This window comes from Atractosteus spatula, chromosome 18, assembly GCF_055471065.1.
Source record: "Atractosteus spatula isolate fAtrSpa1 chromosome 18, fAtrSpa1.hap1, whole genome shotgun sequence".
Classification (NCBI taxonomy): Eukaryota; Metazoa; Chordata; class Actinopteri; order Semionotiformes; family Lepisosteidae; genus Atractosteus; species Atractosteus spatula.
The window spans coordinates 10,342,375-10,354,492 of record NC_142723.1 but is presented as its reverse complement, the minus strand read 5'-3'; the positions used below and the strand labels follow the sequence as shown (position 1 = coordinate 10,354,492).

The 12,118-nt window shown below is 36.3% G+C and overlaps 1 protein-coding gene across 1 annotated transcript; it reads right to left on the bottom strand.

Annotated features, from left to right (window-relative positions):
* Nucleotides 1-959: 959 nt before the first annotated feature.
* On the bottom strand, nucleotides 960-11,617 carry LOC148818550 (UNC93-like protein MFSD11). Its single transcript, XM_088936330.1, has 13 exons — nucleotides 11,358-11,617; nucleotides 10,499-10,554; nucleotides 10,285-10,392; nucleotides 9,783-9,862; nucleotides 6,669-6,765; nucleotides 6,319-6,377; nucleotides 5,527-5,668; nucleotides 5,257-5,306; nucleotides 4,723-4,788; nucleotides 4,367-4,492; nucleotides 3,861-4,035; nucleotides 3,603-3,738; nucleotides 960-2,720 (listed from the first exon to the last, which is right to left on the bottom strand). The coding sequence occupies exons 1-13, from the start codon at nucleotides 11,445-11,447 to the stop codon at nucleotides 2,568-2,570; spliced, it is 1,338 nt and encodes a 445-aa protein (XP_088792456.1). The 5' UTR covers nucleotides 11,448-11,617; the 3' UTR covers nucleotides 960-2,567.
* Nucleotides 11,618-12,118: the final 501 nt, after the last annotated feature.

The following is a 12,118-nucleotide window of genomic DNA, read 5'->3' as shown; positions in this document are numbered from 1 at the left end:
TGGATACAAACTTAAACATGACATATTTCTGCACATTTTAATGCTCAATTACTATTTATTTCCTAAATTTAACAGATTCTGTGAAACATGCAATTTATAATAATAATAATTGCTTACACTTATATAGCACTTTTCTGGACACTCCACTCAAAGCGCTTTACAGGTAATGGTGGTGGTTTACCCTCCACCACAAATGTGCAGCATCCACCTGGATGATGCGACAGCAGCCATAGTGCACCAGAACACTCACCACACATCAGCTATTAGTGGGGAGGAGAGCAGAGTAATGAAGCCAATTCATAGATGGGGATTATTAGGAGACCATGATTGGTAAGGGCCAATGGGAAATGTGGCCAGGACGCCGGGGTTACACCCCTACTCTTTTCGAGAAACGCCCTGGGATTTTTAATGACCACAGAGAGTCAGGACCTCAGTTTTACGTCTCATCCGAAGGGCGGCGCCTGTTAACAGTATAATGTCCCCGTCACTATACTAGGGCATTAGGACCCACATGGGCCACAGGGTGAGCTCCCCCTGCTGGCCCCACTAACACCTCTTCCAGCAGCAACCTTAGTTTTTCCCAGGAGGTCTCCCATCCAGGTACTGACCAGGCTCACACCTGCTTAGCTTCAGTGGGCTGCCAGTTGTGAGTTGCAGGGTGATATGGCTGCTGGCAATGGGTGTCAAATTACAACACATATACAACTGTATTTCACCCTGCAATTCACATCTGGCAACCCACTGACAATAAGCAGGTGCCCACCTGGCAGGATGGGAGATGGATGGAAGACCTCCTGGGAAAGGTTGCTGTTGGAAGAGGCGTTAATGAGGCAATTGGTGGTGGTGGAGGGGAGTCCCCATTACCTGTAAAGTGCTTTTAGATGAGTGTCCAGAAAAGTGCTACATATACATTTTAAATACAGACAGGTATTAGAGTAGGTTTACAAAACACTCAAACACAGGGATGTAATTTTTATTTTATAAAATGTACAAAAGGAAATGTTAAATGAAAATATGGACTTTCCACTCTTGCATGTTTGACAATTTTGAATGAAAGTCAAAACAGTTTATGTCCACTTTGTATGATGTTATCACATCTGAGCTAAATATATTAATAAAAAATATTCAGTTTCAAAAGCAAGCATGTAGTAAATGGTTTGTTAAAACATGTCATAAATATCCATCATTATATTGATTTTTCTATAAAAAATTTGTGTGATTACACCTTAGTGTTTTTCTAAACTTTTTTATATCGGTTTATGAAAACATTTTCTCTCAAATATAAAATTAAACAATTCAAATTTCCTGGGTGTACCAGAATTACAGAAAACTACTATCATTAATAAATATTGTGTATAAAACTTTAAAGATCAATAAATCAGTTGTCACTTCAGTGTTTGCCTGGTGACAGCCAGACAGTTCTTCAATAACATGCTTTTTCAATGAACACTGGGAGCTCCTAGGACTTTGTCTTGAATTTTCACAACCACTGAATTCAGATGAAGTGCAAATCAGTCAAGGGACCATGAAATTGAGAGAATCACTCAGATCCTCATCAGCAGCATGGGTAATTCATGGGTAATCACCTGCACAACTGTTAGGACTTCACAGAATATGCAGGGGAACATGTATCACTTGCAGAGAGCACCAGTAAAAGTTACAGCATAGGCATGGTGTTCATGGAGCCAACAGTATTCCACACAAGTGACTTCTAGTACTGTAGCATCAGGTGAAAACTTGCAAATACTATATATAATAGCCAGAAGTCCCAGAGCTCAAACTGAAACCCAGGAACCAAGAATTGTAAGGAAGAAAATGGCACTGTGCTACTAATTGTTAGACATATAATCAACAACTATTTTGCCAAGTATATTCATACTGATCAAAACTTAAGACCATTGTCTTGGTAGTCAGGAGACATTAAAAAGATGACTAGGTATTCATAGCACATAATGAGAATGATTGTAGACATTGAATTACATTCTAGGAAATAAAATCCACATACACAGCACTCAAATGAGACATTTCAACATAATAGCTTCTTAAAAGTTCTTGTATCATGATTGTTATTTCCAGATAGCATTGTAGTGTAAGGCTCTTCCTGCAATTATCAAGGGTGATTTAAGATATACAGGACATGTTTTTAAACCTAATATTATTTTTTTCAGATTTTTTTTAAAGCAACCCAAGTGCAACATACAGTAACAAAACTCACAGCACTGAAAATTGCACCCATGAAAAGTGTAATAACATTGATGAATATTCATGGCATTTCATCAGGCTATTCCAGAATTATGCATTGATTTGTACATATGATTGCCTTTCCTGGATTATCACACTTATAAATACAAATACTGTAGATACTTTATTATCATTGAAAAGCACTTGATGTTCATTAAACATCATTATACCATGTGAAAAATTATGTCCTAGAAATTAAGATCTAAATTAGTTTACCTTTATTAGCTGTAGTACACTGAATAATAAAAAAGGACAAGTTACATTTTACATAGAGCTTACTATTAAAAAATGGTCCAGCCTTCATGTACACGATTGCATTCCTTAAATTAATATTCCTGTAAATCTGCAGACATACCCTGTGTCTTCTCCACCAAGAAGAAGCACAGTGTTCCAGCAAAGCCCAAGATGACCATCAAGAGAAGCTGCCAGGAGAGCAGTAGGTAGTTGCTGTAGAAAAATGCTACTGCTGCACATACAGACTGTAAGAAACAAATGTTTATTAATATCAGTATTCAGAAGGCACAAACAAAACCATTGTCCGTAAGCTTTAACAACACAAATAAAGACACAAGAGTTACAAGGGTTTTAGAAAATCTAATGTCTGTGATCTTGATGAACCTTGATAAATGCATCTTAAAAGACATTTCAGTACAACTCCACTAAATGCACTGGAATCTGAACTGAGCAATAGTCTCTGCAATAGATCCACCACATTGTGCAGATTAGAGGTACTGAAGCTGTAACGCACTGCAGTATATTCACTAATATTTTGCAACTAAGGGTAGCCCTGTAAATTAGCTACTACAAAAGTCAATATAATAGTAATAGGTTAGTAATAGGTTAGTAAACCTAGTAATAGGTTTATTCCATGCTGAAAAGAGAAGAAAGCAGTTGTGTTTTCTTTCTTCTCTTTTCAGCATGGAATAAACCTATTACTAGTTCCTTTGCACCCTACGCATGCTGACACAGCTACCCACCTGAACTATGTCAATATAATAGTGCTGTTGTACATCAAATGTCTTGTTAAAAATACTGCATCTGTCCTGGACATGAGGGAAATAAAGCAAATTTCTATGTACAACAAAAGTTATTTAGGATTAGAAGTAGTAATAGACTATTAGGTACTCTTATTTTACTAGGTGAGCCAATTGATATATTCTCATTTACAATGATGACCTGGAGACCCATACACACTGGAGCTATTTAAGTGACGTATCTTGCTCAAGGGCACAACACAAATGTCTCACCCATATACCACTGATTATTAGTGCAGAACTCTAATCCCTACCCCATGTTACTATCTGAGAACTGAGCTGCAGCACAGGTGCCAAGGAGTGTCAGTACATGACTGTATTCATTACCTGTATGAATTTGAAGATGGCAAATGCAGGAGAGCTTTGCTCAGCATACAAACACCCCAGGAGGCTGTATATCTGGGTATTGAAACAGCTGTCTCCAAGCCCAAGTAAAAAACTGCACATCAAGGTAACAGGCACACTATAGAAAAGTAATAAAAAATTACCTTAGGAGAAACATCATCAATAATGGTTCAGTTTTAAAATGAGAATGATTACAATTCAGGGTATGAAACAAAACAGTTTAATGAGAATGAATCATACCTGGGGGTGAGGTAGGGTTCAAGCACAGTGACAGATTCAAAGACAATTGGGGCATCATCAGGGATGTTAAGGAAAATTAAATAAAATGAGATAAAATGCACCATCATTCCCAGGAAAACAACAGAGGTACGTCTGAACCGGCTGTTCTTACACAAAAGCCCAAATAAGCCACCACCTAAAAATAACAATAGATTTATGAACCAACTTTCAAAACAAAGTGCTTGACTCATGTGATCGTGCCTAGAACTGGAATGGATGTGGTCACCAATATTCTCACATGGAGAAGTATTTAATTCCTCATGACAGTGTTGTCAGCTGTTTTCTATAAATGATTGGTAAGAGAAGGCTCAATCAGATAACTATTACTATCAGGAAGACGGACACTTCCTATATATTCTAATTTCAATTAACTAGTTGGTGCAGTAACAAAGATAGTGTGCAGTCTCCTGCTCCCTTGGCAATAACATAATATACCAATACCTTAAGTTCTATAACAGAGTACCTACCGACAATCTCTCCGATTCCCACTAATATTCCAGAGAGCCCTATTAGGCCTTTGGCTGAAGTTCCAAATTGTGCTGTTGCTCCTATGCAGGTCCCATACACGCCACTATAAAATGTCAGTTCGAGGCCTACAAAATGATCAGATATAGAATATTGAACTGAAGATATCACTGAATTAGCAAGGCCTTTCAAAATTACTCAGTGAGTAAAAGAAACTGAAAAAAGAACATATAGGATTTTTGTGAAATGTCTTAACATAGTAATACTGCAGCTTTTCCAAAAGTGCAGTTTGTGGGCTTAAAGTAAGTATTGTTGTTTTGCTTTAATAATGCTGTTTTTAGATATTTACAGTACTTACCACTGTAAGCCATACAGAAACTTAGAAGAAATATGGTCTTAGTGCCAAACATGTTAATCATTGTTCCTAAAAAATCAAAAACAACATTACAGTCAACATACTAGTGTATCAACATGGTATGAACCAACACAAGGAAACATTGCAGTCAAGGAAATCCCAAAAATACTAATACAAACTAGGTAAAAACTTAACTGTTAACATTTAAGATGGATAAGTGCAGGGTGCCACACACAGGTAACAGAATAAAATACAAATAACATCTGGGAAACCCTAACCTTGAAGAAGCAACCTATGAAAAAGACTGTTCCTTAAGTTGATACAGTACATACAGTATATAGCATGCTATAACAAAGGTAACAGTTTGCTTAATTGGGATCTAGTAAAGACTCTAAAACTGATAATAGGAAGGAAGCAATTAGAAAATAAACATAGGCAGCAAAGAGTCATGAATGTAATGTTAATATTCTATTTATTTTTTATGACTTTGTCTCCACAAAAACTTGACAAACTGGTGCAGTTTTAAGTTGTACTTACTGAACTCTGTTGTGGCCTCTCTAACAGCAGAAAGTGCTCTTTGCTTGTAACTGTAGGAAAAGGAACAGTAACTTAAACAACATTAGTCAAAACCACTCAAGGGTAATGAAATCTTAGTAGTACTGTGAAGTCAGGTTTAAATCAATCTGCATCAGAGCCCCTGTTTCGCTCTAACAGTGGAATTTCAGAATTACTGAAATCTAGTGTCCCATTAACGTGTCCTGGAAGAAAGCTGTACAAAGTTAGAGATAAAATCCCATATGTATTTACATCATGCTTGCTGGAAGCAAGGAATCAATTTCTTCATTCGGGGCTTCATCTGGATCACAGTTCTTTCTCAGAACAATAAAGCTCAGTGTTCCCAGCAAAGAAAGGACCAACAGAACAACAAACACAGTCATTCTGTCTTTATCTGCAAAGACAAACAGCAATGTGAAAAAAATAGGACTATTGGATGAGTTTTGAAAATACTGTATCACAATATAATTTGAAGTAAAAGGGTATTTCACAACAGATACAAAGCAACACAAAATTTCACAACAGATACACAGCAGATGATTGAGCCAGAGCACATCCTGGTTTCTGTATTATTAAGAGGACTAGAGAACATGTGACTTTCCTCCTAAGATGGAACACAGATCCATCACAAGGAGTACTTCCCAGCACTGCTGGTCCCTATTGATACAGCTGGAGCAATTAGAGCAAATTCAAAGGTCAAGGGTAAAACATCTCAGTCAAGGGTACAACATCAGTGTCTGCAGAGATCTTGAACCCACAACCTGTTAGTTATGATCCAAAAGGTGTACGTATACTATGCCACCCACACTGAATGCAGTAAATTGAGAGCTATGGTGTGTCTGTGTGGCTGCTGATAATAAGATTAGCACCTGTACTTTATTGACAATGCATACACAGGTACTACTCTTTTACCTGCAAGGTGCAAAAAACATTTAACAAAAAAAAAAAGACAGGGTTAACTTCTCACTTCTAGCTAAGGGAAACTTGTTGTCATGAAATTAATCCTACAGGCTTCATAGCAGACATTAAGGCAAAGAGCCTTACCTGTTACTGTAATTTTTCCATTCCAATCGAAATAAATATATAGATTGCCGAACAGCATACTGGAATTGAGAAACATATGCTCAGTCTTTAAAAAACATTGAAAAAGTTCTCAATAGCAGGTAGCAAAGTCTGTATACTCTTAAGCATAATCTATTTAGACGCAAGCTTAACCTTTATATAATTCTGAAAAATCAATTGGATAACTCCAAAAACTGTATCAGCTTGCTACACTACTTTTCCTCTACCTTTCCTGAAAGAAAAAGCACGGCATATGTACAGTAACTGAACTGGATTTACATTCCACAGGCTATAACCTGTGTCTGTAATGGTAACAATGTTCCAAGGCTTACCTGCACTGCAGGAGAGCCCAAAACAGCCCAGTATTCTTGTTGATAGTGGAGGCATCAGAGTTCAATACCAGGAAATTTCCCTGAGCTGTCCACAACACTGTCAAAACACAAAAGCAGTCATAGCCCAACTTAATTTGTAGGAAATATACATCCACAGACTCCGTAACTAGTAGGACCATGTGAAAGAATGTCTCAGTTCAAAACTCAGTCCTATTTTTAGGACAGGGGCTATCTTTCAAATTTGGGGTATCCTGAGTGAAGATGACAAAAGTGTGTCATTTTCAGATTTGGGTGTGTATATCCTGCAATTCAAAATTTTGAAAAACAAATCATCACCAATGCACCAATGTAACTGTTCATGTCAAAAGGCCTGAACAGCTGTGATATTATGGATATAGCCGTGAGAAACATCACATTCCCTCAGGTCACAACTGTGTTAGGACAGATTGGGTTTGCGCTGTAAATCAAGGATTTTAAAACGTAGAGGTGTTAATGGATTTTGACCATTTTTAACACTGGATTAGAAATTGAATACCCTTATACCCCTGAATACCACTTCTTGTTCCCTCCTCCACGATCTCTCACATATTTATTGCCGTGTTCTGGTTCTCCAAAGTGATTCATTTATACACCAATTAGCAAATAAACATCAGCTACAGAAATTAGAACGGTGTCATGATATTAAACATGAAGCGGCCTACTGGACAAATTAAACAAATCAATGACAGGGCAGGTATGGATAGCATTTGCAACAAAACGTTAATATGGTTTAGCTTGGTAAATGTTTACTTTTTCACCATTTGTTACAATACTATTTTTTTCTTCTGTTTATACTGTGTGTTTATAAAAGATATGAAGATATTTTAATAAATTTGATAACATTATGTGGGTCAATATGTCCATAGACAAAGGTATTGATAATGGTTCTGATTACAAGGTCTCCATATCACCTTTCAATCACCTGACTTCGAAGTACCTGGCTCTCATCTCTGGCAAGCTGTCTAGATTGCTGCTAGCATGGCCTTGTATTTTCATCTTCTGTAAAATGTGTACAACAAAGATCAGCACTAAGATTTCAAAACAGTTATTATTCCAGTCCCGCTCTAGACTACTGAATGGATGATTTGGCTGTTGAAAGTCACATTTCTAAATGATGACTTGACCAAAAGATGCATTGTGTAAAGGTGTGTTGTTATGAAACAGCAGCACATTGCTGTCAGCACTGATAGTTTACTGCAATGGAACAATTAAAGGTTTATTCCATTTTATCCTCTGTTGCCATCTTATCTTTCTTGCTGCAATGATCCACCAATACTAAGGCAGATAATTATGTCATCCATGATGACATCAAGAGGGTATCCAGACTCCAGGACATCTTCAGTGGATACGCACTCACACTAAAGAGCAGCTGCCCACTGCCATTATCTAACACAATATGCAGGTTTTCCACTTTCTTGAGTGGGATTCATCTTGGGATTCCCTCTACTGGATGTGCCAAGATGCTAAACATTTTTTGTTGTGAAGAAATAATATTTGAATTGAGCCAGGTAATTGATAACTATGATTAAGTTAAATAACTTATTCTATGAACACATTAACCACCTGTTTGTGTGCATATAAATATAAATACTAAAAAGTTATATACTTTAATTACTATATTTTTAAGTACAGTATATATAAATATGTACACCACATCTGCAGTATGTGTGTACTGTATATGTTGTATAAATATGACAGATAAAATATTTTGAATTTTAAAAATTGAAACTGCTCAAATTACCAAGCTTATACAATTTGTGTACGCGCAGGTTAAATGAATATTTAGATAAAATCTACCGAATTCTAATTATTTGAAGATTATTACATTCTGTTTCTTGCTATACGGTTTGTCAGCATATTCCACCTACCTGTTGAGTTGACACCCTGTAATCTGAAAACAAACACATTTTATAGTATGCACTGAATTTCATAAACCACTACAACAGAAACAGATTAATTTGCTCCTCTAATAAAACAGTTTTTTTCACCAATACGTGAATTAATTTATCCATAAATCATCTGACTATAACATAATTTATGTAAGTTCCTTACATAAAACATCAATCAAATTAATAATTAGTTAATAAACCTAGCCAGTATGTCTTTGGGGAGTGGGAGAAAACTGGAGCACGTGGAGAAATGATGGAAATGAAACACAGTTTCAACAACAGAACATGACCCAGAGAACTAAGAGAAAGTGCATTTAAAACTAACAACAGGAGGGACTTCTTCCATAACAGGCTATGGGAGCATGGGAAAAGCTCATGTTGTTAAAACCAGTCCCCTGGCTTCTTTCAGGGAACGGCTGCATGAGATCCTCAGGTGAAATAACCTCTAGCTATCAAACAAGTGAGATGGGTCATTTGGCCTCTTCCTGTTTATAACCTTTCTTAAGTTCTTATGACAGACATCTGTGAGAGGAATCAAAACCTGGACCCTGCAGCTTCAAGGAGCAAGGAAGTTAACAATAATTATAAATTTCTCATTTCACAAATAAGTAGTTGTTGCCGCCAGAATTTATCAGTTATTCATTAAAAGCAGGTATCACACACCAGGAAGCAACACTGTAACCTTTGACCAGCAAGGGATTTCTTGCCAAGAAAACTCCAATACATAGTCCATAAAAGCTTAAAGCTTTTCCATAAAAGCTCGGTATCTTTAAAAACAAACATTTTGCATTACCAATGCTCTTGCTTTATTGTTTTAGCTTTATATAACATAATGTAAATAAAATAAAATGCAATTTTAAGCTACAGTATTTGAATAATTTCATTTCTAGAAGACACAATGACTACAATACCTTCCATTGTACTTTGATGTATTTAGACAAGATTTATAAATATTACCAGAAGACATTAAACCCACATGACTTTGATTTCCATTAAATTAAATGTTGGCTAGCTTTGCAATACGAAATGGGAACAGAGTAGAAGACTATTAAAGAAATATTAGTCCACATTGTGTGGCTTCCTTCCCTCCAAAACCTAAACATCAGTTCTGTAAAATAATACTGGGCCAAAAAAAAATGTAAGTGATAGAATGAATAACACAGATGTTAAACAGCTGTTTACTTACTAGCTGCAGCCACACCGATGAGAAACGAAGTCAAGTAAAAAGACCATGTTGCAGGAAGGATGAATGCAGCAATATACCCACTGTAGGGAAAAAAAAACTGACCACTGATTTATCAGTGCATGAATCATACCAAACAGCATCATTTTTTACAAACCTCACTTCTGTCTTCATTTCTGTTCATCCACCTGCTTTCTGGTAACTGGCCTATATTACTCCCAGTGCAATGTGCAGATAACACAGATAATTCATCAAATTCAAGCTATACATATTATAAAACATTAAGTCAGAGCAAACCAATAACTTGTGTCATATGGTCAACCTCAAGGCCCAACTTCAGCAATTATTATTCTGGCTGTGAAAATATGTGCTTTCACTCCAGCTACACTCCAGCACAGTGCAGAGCTGTGTACCGTACACACTGGCCCTGTAGAAATGGGTTGCTTGTTGTTCTTTTTGGAGGGTATGGCATTTTGAGACAATTACTATTTTCAAAGACACTGACCTGTACAATAGTCCACTAAGCATCATCGTCAGTTTAGGTCCAATTACTGCAATGACCGAGGGAGCTATAAAATTAGAACCTGCAAAAACTCCGTAGATAATAGCAAAACTACAAGGAGAGAAGATGACAAGGCTTGTTAGTCAGGCTATTCACCCCTGATTTTACAGTGTCTACCTTCAAAATAAATTAAAAACAAGCATGAGTCTTGCCTTACCTGTTGTAACCACTGCCCTCAAACGTAGTGTTGGCCAAACTCTTAATAACTGTTTGCTAAAAATAAAAGCTTAAAATAAATCAAAGAAGAACAAAAGCTTTCTCCTTAAAAAAATACAAATTCTACATGCTCTAAATGTCACACAATGGAATTAAAAGTTTCATTATGATGCTGTAATTTTGAGAATATGAAGATAACGTGTTTTAACATTTCAAATGCAGCTATGTTTTGAACTGAAAAACCTGTGGCTGGATATACACAAAACTAGGCTCTTGACACTGGCATGTCTTTGTGAAGAATTGATCTATGTGGAGAAAAGTTAAAAGTGTGTAATAAGATACCAAAAGAACATGGGGCAATGTGAGGAACAAAGGTCCCATTATTTGGCTTAAATCACATGATGTATTTAATTCCTTAAGCAGGAGATGCCGAGTTTATATTTCTGCAAGAAACCAAGTAGTAAATTAGATATCTTTAACTGTTTCACTTCGATTACTTCGAAAAAAGCAAATGCAAGTTTACATCGGAAGATTGTAAGGACCTTATTACACATTACAGTTTACCGCCGTCGCCTAATTAAAGAAAGATGACAAACATTTGCCATTTCAAAATAGAGTATACTGTAACTGTAGATTGAGTAAAGCGATCAAAATTTGAACTATTACGAAAACATTTAATTTTCATGTGACTTAAATGTAGTCCCGAAACTCAAAAGCTTACATTATATGTGATACAAACCCCAACACTTACTATAAGCATATAATCAATACAGTACATACGTTTTGTTTAAAGCTATCTAGGTAACTTTACGACTCCAGTAAAACCCTCGTAATGTCTTTAATAAGAAATCACGACTTACTTCAATGTTTCCACAAGTCGTAAAAGCAGTAAATATCAGCAGAAATCCTATTCCAAGAATGACAACATTAAAGGTCCTGAAGTCTGCCATAGTGGAAGTTGAAAAATATGTTATAAGCAAGATTAATCTTCAATTTAAGTTAAATAACAGTATTTTTAATGCAGAAAAGATCCGTCCTCGGATCTGCTTGTCATTGCTCCTTCATGTGGATACGCCAGCGTAGCTTTACTGCCGTATTCTGACAACAATCTGCGCCACCTGGACAAGATGAGGCGTACTGTATGTGTTATGGGGAATAGCACACTTGGACAGTTCATCCCTCTTTACCCCGCCTCTCCTTTCTTAAAACGACAGTGCGTTTCTAATTCACGTGTTGGACAGGGAGCTGTAGTTGACCAATCGAAAAGAAAGCCACTTATTTTACACTATTTTTAATTTTAAAGGTGCACACTAACCAATACAAGAGATGTTGTCAGTACATCTTTAACAAAGAGAGATTTGTAGACATGCTAATAAGATTGTAATACTAACAAATATACATCTTGAAAGCATTGCGTTGATTAAAAAATGTATAGAACTGCATCGTCATCGACTTCATAAAGGCTTTTTTATAATGTGCTTCTTTCCTTTATTAAGTTATTTTTACAGCAACATGCACATATCGAACAAAAATCAAACGCAATACTCTTAATCGTTGTTTTCGAGACGAATGCTTTGTTGTTGTAAATACACTGAAGAACGGTGAGTGATTTCTGACTTCT

Coding starts and splice junctions, on each gene's coding strand:
- LOC148818550 (XM_088936330.1), bottom strand. CDS start 11,447: ATGGCAGACTTCAGGACCTTTAATGTTGTCATTCTTGGAATAGGATTT. Junction 6,378..6,668: donor TGGGCTCTCCTGCAGTGCAG/GTAAGCCTTGGA, acceptor TCTCAATTCCAG/TATGCTGTTCGGCAATCTAT. Junction 5,669..6,318: donor TGGAAAAATTACAGTAACAG/GTAAGGCTCTTT, acceptor TTGTCTTTGCAG/ATAAAGACAGAATGACTGTG.